Genomic DNA, 15,555 nt, shown 5'->3' on the forward strand with positions numbered 1-15,555 from the left:
CACCGTGCAGTTCTGTTTCAGCATCATCTTAGTAAAGTAACATTTAGAGTTTGGGTATGTGTTTGGATGATATAAAGAGATCTGAGTGTTACGAAGTCTTGCCTGAATTTCATGTTGATATGTCCCATTCGAACCAGGTCTGGTCTACTGTAAGGAACCTCATCGTGAGGTTGATGACAACCTCATATATTGAATTTTATTTTACTTCTAAAATCTGTATTTCCAAGAATGCTTCATCTTTGTTTCTAACTCTGACACTACCCATTAAGTAGTTTCATTCCAAGTTTGTCTTCAATCATTAATTTAAATTCCTTTCTCATCCCTGTCCCATTGTCTCCCCCAAGTAGGCTTTAAGATTCTGCTTATTTACAAAGTTCTACCTTTTGTTTAGCATGCAATAATTTACAGATTTGCCACCGAATCTTTGATGTGAATTGTTTAACACTTGAATGGGCCCATAGCGACCCAATTTAAGGGTTTTGGAACCCCTAGCACAGTAGCACCTTATAATGTGTCCCAATGGCTTACAAGATGTTGGTTATGTGATCACTTACTAGTCTGTCACTAATATCTGCTAGTCCAATGAAGCTGGCAGCATTCTCTATCCTATTTTGGGAACACTATGCCCGACACAGGCAATAATGAAAGGTTGGCTAGGTCATAGGCTGTATGTGTTAAGTTCTGTACCGAATGTTATGGTTTACATGATTTACATGCTTTTATCTTCTTTTTTATTATTTTTTTTTTATCTTGTATTTTTGCTGTTGAATTATTCAATTTGTAGGATCGAGTGCAATCCAAGAGGGCGGGTGAATTGGGTTGTGTCCAAAACAAACAAAATATAACAAATAAAACATAAGCACAAAACTAATCCTATCAACATCTCACAATGGCACATAATAGAAAAAAAATACTCAACAAACATAGGGAGTATCATGAAGGAAATTAGCAGATGCTTGATGTAGACAATTTGCAAGAGAGAGCAAGAGACAATCAAGCACACACAATGATTTTGAGTGGTTCAAACCCAACTGTCCTACATCTACTACCTTGATCACGGACCAAGGATTTCTCCACTATCCGATTCTTTTTCTAGGCAAGAATCAAGCCCTCACACAAACTCAATCACTTTCTTAGACTGAGTACCCAAACCACTCTGGTCAAGGATTTCCACCAAGGCCACACAAGCCAAGGATTTCCTTCAAGCCATACATGCTTACTTTTATAGCAAAGATGGCTTCTTCTTTCAAGCCTGATAACTGTAAACCTTTTAGGCACATTTTTTATCAATACAAAATGCTTTTGCTTTTGCGCTTTACATATTGAAGCATTTTGTTTTTCATCCCTTTATCAAGACGATGCAGCTCTTAAGCACAGTACACGCAACAACAACTTTAAGAAGATGTGGATAATGAAGCTCGAACACAGCTCTTCTAGATGATTACGAATTACTTTGCACACTCACTATTTGTTCTCTATGTTGTATTGATTCTTGATTTATCTCATGATATCAAATGACTCCACCTTTTTATAGGCAAAACGAATTAGTTGTTAGAGTTGAGCTAAGCTTCTCCTTTGAACGTATGAATTCCACTTTCATTCCCAAGAGAAACTAGATGTTGAAGAATTACTTTCAATCTTTAAAATAAATGGAAGCATTAATCCATTTTAGTTTCCAATGTTCAACATATGATTTCCAAGAAAAACTAGTTTTTGGAGCGCCTCAACATCAGTGAAGATGTTTAAGAGTTCCACTCAAGTGGTTAGAGTCCAAGTGGTTATTAATAACGAGTCAAAGACATTTCAGCTTCTTAACCACAGAGCTTTAAACACTATTGCAGGGAAGACCGCACGGCACTCACAGAAGACTGTGGCTGCAGGGACTCGAGATAGTCACTCTCGGACATACACGGAAGACCGGAACATCGTCTATCTCAAAAGACTTAATCTCATAACTCTTGGACATCCACAGAAGACCACGATGGTCGTTTGCAGACATAAACCTTTAAGTCCTCAGTTGTCCGTGAGTTCAGAATTAGAATATTTTGATCTGCCAATTAAGCTCAATCGTCCATGTTCACAGAAGACCAAGGACAACAATATTAGACATTTTTCTAGGTCAAACCACCCAGTTTTTTTGGTTATTCCATATAGGTCCTTTTTTGTGTCATTCTTTGGGTTTTTTACATCTTGTTGATCAATTACATTTAGGATTACAAAGATATTCCAAATATAGTCCAATCCTAATGGTCCTTTGAAAGAATTCTTTAACTTGATGTAGCTTTTAGCTCCTTGATCTTTCAAGACATGGAAGACGGTCTTCAACAGTTCTTCATTCAATCAATATGCCTTATTCTTTTTCAACTGTACATCTTCAGCAGCTTGGGTTACATCAAATACTTATCACATTAACACACATATCAGTACACACCCAAACACACATCATACAATGGTTTTCATATCCAAAATTCATAATATATAAATGGAACCTTCTAGGTCCAATACAAGAGTTGTACAAACTAAATTAAACTATTACTTTCATGTAATCATATCTTATGGCTCTATAGCTCAGCTGCACATTAACAACATGTGCTTCAATATATATCATCAATTTATATATACAAAAGGCCATCTTTTCACCCAAAATCCCCTCTCATTAATGGAGTAACATATCAGAACTTTTCTATCTTGTCTATGGAAATATTAACTAGTATTCATGCATTTGCCTCATATTTAGCATGGTACTAAATCTCGTTTCGTTTCGGTGTTTCGGTTTGACCGAAATTTCCGACATACCGAAATTTGGACGAAATTTCGTCGAAATATGGTATTTTTCTGTGGGTGTAAAATGCCAAAAATACCGAGATTTCCGAAATTTCCGAAACGAGATGACCGAAATTTTCGAAATATTCGAAATATTTCACGTGACACTTTTAGTGACTTTTTCAATATCTCGCGATATATCGTGAGTCCACGATATTTCGTCGATATCTCACGAGATATCGTCGAAATATGCTATTTTTCCATTTCGGATTGGTATCGTATCTTAGACAACTCGAGATATACGAAATTTGGCAAAATATCACCGAAATTTTGCGAGATTTTGAACCTTGGTATTTAGGGGTGTCAAAAAAACCCGGCCAGCCGAAACCCTCCCTAACCCGTCCTGAGCCTGGATAGGGCTGGGCCAGGCCTGTGTTTATATAGGGTCGGGCTGGGTTTACTGTTTTCCTAGCCCTGGCAGGGCCGGGCCGGGCCTGGGTTGGGGCCTTGACCCTAGCAGGGCCAGCCCGACCCTGTATTATATAGTTTATATTTATTTAATATACTAATCGTGGCCTTTGCTGCAATGGTTAAGGTTGTTACTATGACCAAGTGGTCATAGGTTCAAGTCTTGACATTTACTTTGCTTAATTTCACCTCTATTTTTTATAGTCTGGGCTTTATTAAGTGGGCTGTGATTGGGCATTTTTATTTTCAAAACTCAATGGGCCTGATATTCAGGGTCAATCAGGGCCGGGCTTGGAAAAACCCTACCAGGGTCGGGATGGGTTGAGGGTATGTTTGACCCTGGCAGGGCCGGGCTGGGCTTGGGTTTAGTTTAAGGCTCCTAGGGTTGGGTTAGGGTTTAGGGCAAGCCCGGCCCAACCTGGCCCGTTGACACCCCTACTCGTATTTCCATAATTTCCACAATCAAATGACTAAAGAATAGAGACATTCCTTGGGTAGAGTGGGTTTCTGGACTTTGATGCTATAGACTTGAATGTGGAATATCCCCTTGAGTCTTTGTTTTGTTGCAAATAATTCTGTGAAATTTTACGAGGACCATTTTAACTAAATTTGTTCTGGAAAGTGGAAAAGATCGGCCAGAGTAAGGCTTTTGGCAATTTCACATGGGAATTGTGCTGTCACTGTCAAAATGTGGCTTCTGTTGAAATTCATTATTTTGAAACCAATGTAATGTTTGGACTTTCAGTTGTCTCGGAATGCTAAATTTCGGCTGACATTATCTCAGGATTTTGATTATAGTGCTTAGTTTCTTTATTTACCCCATGTTTCAATAAATATTTGGGCCAGTATTACTGAATATTAATATGATCTTGTAATTCAATTCTGGCAATTTTTTATGTGGATGAGTTCAACTTGGTGAATACAATATTAAAATATTTTCAGAATGGGGCATAACATGTATCAAGGTCCCCTAGTGGGATTCATCAAAATATACTTGGCACACCCAGAAAATCAACACAAACATTTCACTTATATTTGTTTGTCCTCTTATTATAACGGTTGCCATTATGTTGTTGGTGCTGTTGTTAACTCTCTATATATTATGTGCAAATCGTTTTATTCCCTTCTCAACCTCTATCCCAGCAAGAAAAAACAAGTTATATTCGTTGATCGTTTGTTATCACCTCATGTATAGATACTGAAACTTGCTCGAGGGCTTGGAGACTTTCTTCTTGTTGGGATTCACGCTGATCAAACAGTCAGGTCATAAACTTCTTCTTTGTTGTTAAATTATGAGATGTTGTATGACTTTTCAGTTTTAGCTGACATTCTTCCAGTAGTGTTTTCTTGAAGGGGATTGATCTCTTGAAAATTTGTTGTTTTAGCATTGTGGGTATTTGTTGACTTACAAAATTATTTGGCTTTACCATCTAGTATGTAGATGGGATTTACTATCCTATTCTTTTTTTCCCTTGTTATTTTGTTCCTGAGAAGAAGTTCAATGGTGTTAACATGTAACAACAATAAGAGAGCTGGTCGATATATCCAGTAAAAAAGTACAAAGGAGTTGGTCATGAATCTTAAAAAGGAAACTTGCAGTAGTAGGAACAAGAAAATTTCTCATCCCTTAATGATCTGAAAGTGGATGGATTTGTAGTAAGCCAGGAAAATTCTGATTGTGAGATACCTTCAAAATTTTTTTTTCCTTCTTGCAGTTTACTAAGATAAGATAAGGTGGTGGAACTTGAAAGGAGACTCCTTGAAGTCATTTACTGACAAAGTGGTCAAACAAGGAAACTGGGACGTGGAGGGAGACACTAATTTGATGTGGAACGAGATGCATACATGTATTAAAAAGGTAGCTAAAAAGGTCCTAGGGGAATCAAAAAGAAAACGTTATTCTCCTAGGAAGACTTGGTGGTGGGATGATGAGGTCAAAGCAGCCATTAAGACTAAGAAAGCTAGTTTCAGGACTTGGCAAAGGACCAAAGAAGTAGAAGATCTAAAAAGGTATATATCTGCCAAAAATGAAGCTAAGAAGACTGGGGAATGTAAGGGCAAAGAAATGTGAAGATCTCTATAAAAATCTCTACACCAAGGAAGGGAAAAAAGCTATCTATAAGATAGCTAGAATGAGGGAAAGAATGAGTAGAGATTTCGACCATGGTAGATGCATTAAAAGTGATTATGGTAGAGTCTTAGTAAGGGATGAGGACATCGAGGAGAGATGGAATGGTTTTTTCTACAGCCTACTTAATGAAACCATTTCGAGTTATGTTGGACCGGACAAAGGCATTACCCATCTAGATGCCTGTCAGAGGTATATACATAAAAGTAGGGTTTCTGAAGTAAAAGAAGCACTAAGAAAGATGAAAATAGCCAAGAATCCAGGCCCAGTTGGGGTCCCAATAGAAGTGTGAATGAGCCTATGTATCTATAGCTTATCTTTGCTAACCAAGTTGTTTAATAAGATTGTGTGCGCTGGAAGAATGCCAGATGAATGGAGGAGAAGCATTGGGGGTCCTATTTACCAAAGTAAAGTCGATGTCCAAAGTTGTAACAACTATAGAGGCATAAAATTAATGAGTCATAGTATGAAATTATGGGAGAGGGTTACTGAGACACTTGAGAAAGGAAACCACTATTTTAGAGAACCAATTTGATTTTATGCCAGGAAGATCCACAACAAAAGCTGTCTACCTACTTAGGAGACTCATGGAAAGGATTAAAAAGAGTAAGAAGGATCTCCATATGGTCTTTATTGACCTAGAAAAGCTTATGCTAGAGTTCCTAGAGATTTAATCTGGCGTCTGCTAGGGAAGAGAAGTGTTTCAAGTAAATATGTGGACATAATTAAAGATATGTATGATGGTGTGGTGATGAGTGTAAGAACTGTGGGGGGGGTCATGGTAGTGAATTCCCTATTACATTGGGTTACATCAAGGTTCAACTTTAAGCCCTTATGTGTTTGCGCTTATCATGGATGAGTTAACTAGAGACATCCAAGATGAGGTTCCTTGGTGCATGTTTTTTGCTAATGACATTGTTTTGGTGGATGTGACAACAGGTGGAATTAACACCAAACTGGAGTTATGGAGATCAACCTTGGAATCAAAAGGTTTTAATATTAGTACAATGAAGACGGAATATATATTGTGTAACTTTAGTAACTCTAAGACGGATAATGAGAGGGTGAAAGTTTATGAGATGGCGATTCTGCAAAGTGGTCATTTTAGGTATCTAGGATCTATCATCAGTAAGGAAGGCAATATAGAAGCGGATGTCTCACAAAGAATTAAAGTAGGATGGCTGAAGCAAGATTCTAAAACTCAGGTTTCGACCAGGTTTCAACCAGCCAGAAACCAAGGTATGGTCCAAATTGGTCGAAACCTGTGATTTTTCCTTGTTAACTCGAGCTGGTGGTTTCGAGGCTCAGAAATGCTTTTTTTTATCTGATTTTTTGTGTACAGTCTATTTTTTACATTCTAAACACAATGCATGAACTATTTTCACCCAAAAAAAAGACACTCAAAATGGTAGTTTTGGTTTTTTACCCAAGTTTACTAGTGTACACATGCGTGTACTTAGAATCGTAGTTGCCAAGACAGGCACTTATTTATGCCTAGTATCATTTTTAAATAAATGTTTTTATATTTGGTATTTCATTTACTTTAGCAAATACCCCCCTATTTGAATCCAATAAAAGTAGTTAAAAAATAAAATTCCAAAAGGATAAAAAGTCAACCCCCCAGTTCAAGAACAAAAATTGGATTTTCGGCAGTAGGTGCAATTTTCAACTTTTAAATACTAGGGTTTTTCTCAAATCTAAAAATTCCATAAATCTTAATTTGGTAAAACATTACTAAAAACCAAAGGTGGTAAAATATTCATTTATTTTGATGTCTAAAAAAATATTTTCATTCAGAGTGATTTTAAACAACATTTGCGCATACCAAGTAAGGTTTGACCGAAACATAACTCCTTCAATATAAATCAGATTCTAGAACTAATATGCTTGATTTTGGGTTGATATTTGGGTCGGGTTGACCCGAGATCTCGCGGAGATGGGGTAATATATGGTATCGCCTAATATCTCGTCTCAAGCTCACAACAAAGCAAGATTTTCGTCAAGATCTCGCGAGTTCTTGTTCTATGGTTCCAAGGCTCAACTCATAGAATATTATCTCTCGTTGTGTGACAGGCGAGCGGACTTTACTTAGATAGATGCTTTAGACCAGTTTGAGAAGAATCTTACAACCATAGTATTAAACCTCGTCTCGAAAGGGCCATTTCGGCCAGACCGAAATTTCGCCCAAAATTTTCCAAAATATTGTACTTTTCAATGAATTTTGCTTGGCCATTTCGTGGTGTAAAATGCCGAAATACCAAAACAAAATAATCAAAATTTCAATGAAACGGTGCATTTTTTAGACCGGAATTTACGAAACGAGATGTCCGAAATTTCCAAAATTTGGTGAAATTTTCAAAATATTGCATATTTTCATTTCGACAGAGCATCTCGTTTCGGCCTGGCCGAAATTTCGGTGAGGTTTTGAACTATGCTTACAACTGATGTTGGATAGGCAGTAAATGTGGATATTAGCAAGTATTTGCATTCGTTTTCTATTATGGTGATGATTATGCCAGGAACAGAAAGGCATTTTTGAGAGCTTTTTCAAGAGATAGCTGGGTGGTGGATCTCAAGCTCTTTGCACCTCAAGATATGTTATCAGAAAGATTCTCCAGCTTTGTTGAACTGGCTCATTTCGATAAGGGTGATTCATGGCTTCAAGGGCTATACATTGTAAATTTTGATTGGGACCAAGGTTCGAAAACTCGGGTCTCGGAGCCATCTCGGCCCAGCCCAAAACCGAGTTGGGCCGAGATCTCGGCGAGTTTGTGCACTTTTTTTTTTTCCGACTCGGAAGCCCATCTCGGTGGGTTTTAGACCTCTATTGGGTCTGAAAATCGGTATACAGCCTATTTTAGGCCATTTAAACACAATGGCATTATCAGATTTTGTAAAAACTTTGTCCAAATAGGAGTTTCAGTTAGTGGGAAAGCAGGACAGACACAGGACAAACAGTCTTATTTATGCCTAATATCATTAAAGTAAATGCTTTTGTATTTGTATTTCATTTACTTAAGATATTATTCATAAATAAGCAAATACCCCCCTATTTGAATCCAATAAAAATAGTTAAAAAATCAAATTCCAAAAGGAAACTTTGGGTCGAAAACTCAGGTCTCGGAGCCATCTCGGCCCAGCCCAAAACCGAGTTGGGCCGAGATCTCGCGAGATTTCGGACCAATTTGGGACTTCCGGTTTCCTAGAAGTTGCTTGGGCATTGATAGAGATTTACAACTAGAGTTTAGTGTTTCAGTATATTCATTTTAAATGACATTCATTTCTTTTTATAAAAAAAAATGATGATATAATATTTTATTATTTTATATGGATTCTTCCTGCAGTGCTAATATAGGGGTACATCGCCCTATCATGAATCTTCATGAGAGAAGTTTGAGCGTTTTGGCTTGTCGATATGTAGACGAGGTGATAATTGGAGCTCCTTGGGAAGTTTCAAGAGACATGGTTAGTTTTTCTTCTTTTTTCTTTTTGGGGTTATCCTATACTCCTGGTTTTTTTTTTTTTGTTTTAATTTCCGGTTGGTTTCTTTTACTATCATTTTTTGGTTGGTTTCTAGTACTATCATTTTTCGCTTGACTTGTCAATGTGTAGAGGTGATAAATCAAATGTTAATTGTTGGTGTGCTTCATGAACACTTACAATGAGGAGTGCAGTAATATCTTAAAGGCATGTGAAATTAATTAAACATTGAGTTATGTTTAAGCTTCCTTATTTGCTTTTTCTTGTTTTAATTGGTTCCTTAATCTGTGCTAAATTCATTTGTTTTGATTAATCTTCAAATGTTACATTTTTTTGTGTTTTTTTTTTTGGAGGGGGGATATTGAATTTATTTTATGGAGCTGAATTTTGGTGACAAATACAGCACATAAAACAAAATCATATTGCTGAGACAGGTGGCCAAAGTGCCAAACTTGAAAAGAAAAACTAAGAATTGGAAAGTTGAATGAGAGTGGTTTGAGTTGGTTTGGGCATATGCACCAAAGGCCCTTGAGTGCACTGCCAAGTGCCAAGAGGAGTGCATTTGCGAAAATATATGGATGGCTTTAGTTATTCTCATCCATAGTTTAAAGATCAAATATACTCTGTCAGTTAAATTTGGGTAGTCAGTTGGAACTGGCATCTTATTGGGCCAAATTCCATGCCTTTCTTGCAAATTGGGTTGCATCAAACTTTTGGTGTTTAATGTTTTATTTTTTTTTGGAGCGAGCGTATTAGAGTGGATGTGGGAGTCTCACCGATCAGCGACAAGCTCTGAGAATGTTGCTTGAGGTGGTTTGGCCATTTACAACGGAGGCCTAGGGATGCCCCAGTAGGGAGAAGTGACCTGATGCCGATTTAAGTAGCTAAAAGAGCTAGGGGCAGGCCTAAAATGACCATAGGTGAGGTTGTGAAGAATGACATGCTTAGTTTGGGTCTTGTACCAAGTATGACCTCAGATAGAACCTATTGGAGGGTAAGGATCCACGTTTTTTTTTTGGTTGAACAAAAAATATATTACCAAAGCCCGAGGGGGGCGAGAAGGAAAGGGTTGCACCAAACACAAGCTTGCCAATAGTGTCGCAGATTAGAGCAGCCAGGGTAAGTCATGACCATCCAGAGCTACTCTCGAGTGAAAGGTAGGGGTCTCTTGCTGTGAGGCCAAATAAACGAAAGGACTTCTTTCCAGATGGTAGAGGTGAATGGGCAAGCAAAGAAAAGGTGGTCAATGTCTTCGGAACCGCTCCAACAGAAGATACAAGAAGGGGGTACAGGGATTCTTCGGTGAAGGAGGAAGGCTTGGGTTTGAAGGCAAAGGTTAAGGGTTCTCCAGGCTAGGAAGCTATGGTGAAGGATGTGACCTTTGAACCAGACTAGCTTGTGCCATAGGATAGTAGGGGCTTGGGTCCTAACTAGGTTCCAGGCAGATCTAAAGCTAAAAAGGCTGTTTGTGGAGGGGAGCCAAATAACCTTGTCCGCATGAGTTGGGGGGGGGGGATAGGGGAAGCGGGGAAGGGAATTCCAGATCAAGGAGAGGGTAAGGAGATGAGGGGATGGGGGGATCCATGAGAGATGATGGAGGAAAGGGGGGCTGACTGGGGAATGCCGGAGGAGTAAATTGCTCTACCCCCAAAGAAGTTATAGAGGACTCAATTGGGGTGCCAGGGGTCAGGCCAGAGGGAGATGGAGGACCCATCAGCAATAGTAGAGGAGGTGGCTCTAAGCGCCAACGGGCGAAGGAGGAGGATCTTGCACCAGACCCAGGAGGAATCCTAAGGGATGGAGACGGTCCAAATGGAGTCATTTTTTAGAAGATGGGAGTAAACCCAATGAACCCAAATGGAGTCATGCTTAGAGGATATTTTCCAAATAAGCTTCAGAATTCCCGCAGTATTGGAGTCACGGATACGGCGAATGCCAAGGCCTCTTCCAGATTTGGGAAGGCAAATGGATTTCCAGCTGATTGGATGGAGGAATTTGGAGGTTTCTGTCCCTTTCCAGAGAAAAGCACAAAAAAGGGTTTCCATTGCTTTGATGGTGGCTTTGGGTAGGCCAAAGTTGCCACACCATTAAATGTAAGAAGATTGGAGAACCGATCTAATGCATTCGAGCCTACCCGCGTAGGAAAGAAGTCTGCCTTTCCAAAGTTGAATAAGGATCCACGTTATTGACACCATGCAGCTGAGATTTTCTTAATTTCCTGGGCTATCCTCTTTCCTCTTACTTTTATCTTTCATTTTCCATTACACACCTTTCTTATCCCATTTCTTGTAAGTTTCTCTACTTTCCTCTCCCTTTTTGAGGTTCTCAGTCTTCTCTACATTGTTTTTGAAAGGATCCATGTAGCCGACCCCATTTAGTTGGGATAAGGCTGTGTTGTTTTTTTTGGATATCTTTCCATTTGACCTGTAAAGATTGGACTGTACTAGTTCAAAAGATTTGAAGATTTGATACCAGGTCTGGTTTCCATCAGTGGTGTCATCTGAATAATATTAAAAGAATTTCCATAAATTACAAAAATTTTGTATGAAATTTCGGTATCTCGGAAACTTCAGTCTGGCAGAATTGGCCTTCCATGACGAGATTTAATACTGTGGTCGTGTGCACGTCCACCCTGCAACCACGTAGTGGCCAGTTTTACCGGACTGTGCACACCCATCCTGCAATAAAACAACACTCTAATTCAACAAGCACAAAAATAAACTCCCACAACACAGAAGTTAGGTGGTTTGGCAGCGTGCCTACTTTCATGGGGTAATGCCCAAACCTAGGCTTCGTATTTTACCCAATACCCGTCATGATTTTAACTGCTGCAACACTCCAGGAGCTTCTACCCCTGTTTCTAACTCTGCATCTACACAATCTAGGGCTGCAACCCCCTTCTACTAAGCTTCTACTTAATAGGAAATATAATATTTGAAGAATAAGATTCAAACCCCCATAACAGCAAACACCTTCTAGGCATACATGATTCCACTACATAGAATTAACAAAATGGGATTTGAAAATAGAGATTACCAGAGTGAAGGTATTGTATCGATATTCGATAGAGATCAATCCAACTTTAAGGGGCTGCAAGTACTGCTAGTTGCAGGAACAAAACAGTAAAGCGAAAAAACAAGAAGAAAGGAAGAAAGAAAGAATACGAAGAGGAGGTAAGTGGGATAGCACCTGAGATGAGAAAAGACAGTTTGAAGAAATCAGATGGAGAGGGAGATTGAAACAGTCAACCACTTCAATCACGCAGAACAGCACTCTGCAACCTTTGGGAAAAACTAGATACCAGTATTCAATTCATTCATCTCCACAAGTCAATTGATACATGCTTATATATAAATTGAGCTTAAAACTGACCCCTAATAATAATCTGAAACTGAACTGAAGATTGAATTCAAACTAACTTGGACTCCTACAACTGCTAAACAAGAATAAAAGAATAAATATAAATTGACAAAAATAACCCCATACAAAATGTAAATTTTCATAACTGTCCCTTTGGTTCTGGCTCTTTGCAGTCTGGGTCCCTAGACTGGATCAAGTCAGTCCAATCCTGCAACTGCATCAGTTATCCAATGACCTTTCTCTGTTTCTGGCAAGGTTAGCAAAATTACTACTTCTGCCTTCGCTGTGGAGAATGGAATGCACATGATGAAGGGGAAAAATTAAAGTTTACTGGTTAATTGTAACCATGCTTGGTTACATCCAGAAACACCCAAAACTTAAAATAAATGTTATGGGTAAATATAAATGCTACTCCTGTAATGATCCTTATTTGTATGCCATACCTTTTCCTTCTCAATCGTCCCCCTTGCATTCCCTTTCAAAGGGTCTGTTGTTAATTTGCAATTTCCACTATTTAAGTATATTATATTGTTATCTTCTTGATTCACAGAGTGCATGGATTAGGCTGTTTTCACTCATCTCAAACTGTGATGACTGCAGATTACGACCTTTAATGTCTCATTGGTTGTCCATGGAACGGTGGCAGAAAATAATGATTTCCAGAAGGTGAAGTTAGTTGTATTATTCTGATGTTCATATAATTGTTTGTCTGTTGCTGAAGAATCTGTACCTATTTTACTAGTTTTCTTTTTCCTCGGATTTCTTTAGTTTCTTTCTTTTTTATTGTTATGTTTTTTTAATTCACTTCAGACATCATTCTGATAAATCCCCAGGGTCATTAGACTCATTACAAGAGTACCTTCTTAAGAGCCTTTTGTGCCTGATGCTTGGTGCGACCATTGGGTTTGGAGATGGAATGTTGTCTCTTATTGAGAGATGGAATGGTTTCTTTGATTACTAACTCTAAATATGATCATGTTCCAGGGGAAATGCAACCCATATGCTGTTCCGATGAGTATGGGAATCTTTCAAGTGTTAGATAGCCCATTGGATATCACAACCACCACCATAATAAAAAGGATCGTGTCAAATCACGAGGCATATCAGGTTCTTTACTCTTCTCAGTAGTTGTTTTGATGATACTTCTGGTGATTCAAAACCTAATGTGTTTGCTTGAAGTTGAGACATAGATATGCATTGATTGTGAAATATGATTTCAATGATATGTAAATTTATAATATGATAAATATAGAAGAGAAGAGTGTTGAATAATTTGGTAAGGGGATAAGTGTGCTAGACAGTGTTCTTTTCTGTGGGGGAAAAGGGGTAGACAAGTGTTTTAGCAATAATATAGGTGAGGAAAGCCTGTGTTTTAATTGAGGTTAAGAGAAAGCATCAATGTTAATTTTTTACAGATTTATGAACTGTCGTTGATATCTTTCAATTATCAGTGGTCTGCGTATGCGTTATTTGAACAATTGAAATAAAGAAAAAAAAATATCTGAATTAAAAATGCTCGAGACATTTGGACATTTTTTTATTTTTGCATACATGGTTTATGTGACTGCAAAGCCTCTTCCTCTTTTTTTTTTTTTTGTTGTTTTTTTTTTAACCTTTTCTTTCCTCTTCAGAAGCGCAATGAGAAGAAAGCTGAAAGTGAGCGGAGATACTATGAGGGAAAGACATACGTCTCAGGTGATTGACTTAAAAATGGTTCCAAAACAGATCTCACTAGCCTTTGTGCCTATAGTCTGCGATCTCTTTTTTTTTCCTAGCGGAGGTCTATTTATAGTGGTGGCTGGATTACCAACCAATCCAATTGAGATGATATTTGCAACCAGGATAGATTGTCTCATTACAAGGTCAATTGTTGTCGATGTTTCAAGGAGGCGGGTTTTTCTTCCACCCATTCCCCATCCCACCATCCCCCCCCCCCCCCCTTTAAAAAAAATCCCCATCTACTTTTTAGTATGTTATGGGCTATTTTTCCCCGATAAAATGTTGCTTGTATTTGCTATTTGTTGATCACTTTTGGTGTACGAATATCCATCCATTTTCATTTTCTTATTTTTGCATGATCAATGGGATTTATGAATAGAATTGGGTTAGATGACAATAATTAAGCGCACTCATTGGCCCTGGGGAGTCTTAATGTGGAATGACATGGAAGAGTGGGTGGTAGGCTTTTCTAGCATCCACGTCCATCCTTTCTGGATCAAAGTAGAAGACTCAAAAGTGACCAGCTCGGTGAAAACTTGCCTTGCATTCTATGTAAGTAAGTTGACTTGGAGTTTTTTATTTTTTTTGTAATAATAAAAAGAAATACACTTAAGTTTACGGGTTAACAGCGTCCTGATGATATACAAAAGCATGTCTGTTACAGGAGGCAAAGTGGGAGAAGAAGCTAGAGTAGAATCAAATTTGGGTGAGGGATGACAGGCAAAAAGGGATATTAGAGGTCCTATTTGAAAGATTAAAAATATGAGGGACTAAATGCCACGGCCAAGCCACTTTGGGAGTGGGCAAAAAATCGAGCACTTCCTACAACACCAAATTTCGCCGATTGCCAAATGTAATCGAGCTGCATGATCCAAACCTTTCTGCAGACTCAGAACCTCTGGTTCTAAATTCTTGGCAGTGTCCAAAAAACCTGTAGCAACCAAAACAACTTGTCCTAATAGAATGTAGGATGCCCACCCTACTACCGAGTTGGAGGGTCTTATGCAAATCAAAGTAGGATGACTTAACATAGGTAAAGGCTGCCTAATTGAAGAAGGAAGTTTATGAAAACTATCTTGATTAGTTGCATCACTGGGCACCAAAGGTGACGGGGGATAAATTAAATTTTAAGATCATTCAACCATCGAGAGCCATTATTTAGAACCCAAGTTGGGTCACTTGTAAACTACCTTGTTCTGAAGGTGGTAAATAAAATAACAGTAAAGGTTGTTTCATTGTGATCAAGTGGTCATAGGTTCAAGTCTGGAAACAGCCTCTTTTTAAAACAGGGGTAAGGTTGCGTAGATTATGACTTTCCCTAGACCTCGCAATGGTGTGAATTTCGTGCACTGGGTACGTTCTTTTTAATAAACACAAAAAAAAAACCACTTGAGAAGCGGTTTATTAAACTGTTGATTAGTGATAATGGAGATGCAAACCTGCTGCTCCAAGGAGGGAGAAGTGAGAAATTCAATTCTTGAGCCCAAAGGACTTGTTGCCCAGACATGCTTAGTCCAATTGTATGATAGGAAAATATGTCAAATGGATTCAAAAGTAGAACTGGATTTAAAATTAGAACCACACAAGACACAGTGGGGGTCGATCGGAGTCCATTTTGAAATAATAGCCTTAACTGG

At 38.4% G+C, this 15,555-nt stretch overlaps 1 protein-coding gene across 1 annotated transcript in view; it reads left to right on the plus strand.

Moving 5' to 3' along the window:
- The window catches only part of LOC122651911 (ethanolamine-phosphate cytidylyltransferase), a 101,067-nt gene extending 86,801 nt beyond the window's left edge, over positions 1–14,266 (plus strand). The window contains exons 5-9 of the mRNA XM_043845482.1: positions 4,427–4,494; positions 8,704–8,824; positions 12,800–12,865; positions 13,184–13,306; positions 13,831–14,266. Of these exons, the coding sequence (XP_043701417.1) occupies positions 4,427–4,494; positions 8,704–8,824; positions 12,800–12,865; positions 13,184–13,306; positions 13,831–13,902 (450 nt within the window). The 3' untranslated portion in view covers positions 13,903–14,266. The remainder of the gene's footprint in view (positions 1–4,426; positions 4,495–8,703; positions 8,825–12,799; positions 12,866–13,183; positions 13,307–13,830) is intronic.
- Positions 14,267–15,555: the final 1,289 nt, after the last annotated feature.

This window comes from Telopea speciosissima, chromosome 2 (genome assembly GCF_018873765.1).
Source record: "Telopea speciosissima isolate NSW1024214 ecotype Mountain lineage chromosome 2, Tspe_v1, whole genome shotgun sequence".
NCBI classification, from domain to species: Eukaryota; Viridiplantae; Streptophyta; class Magnoliopsida; order Proteales; family Proteaceae; genus Telopea; species Telopea speciosissima.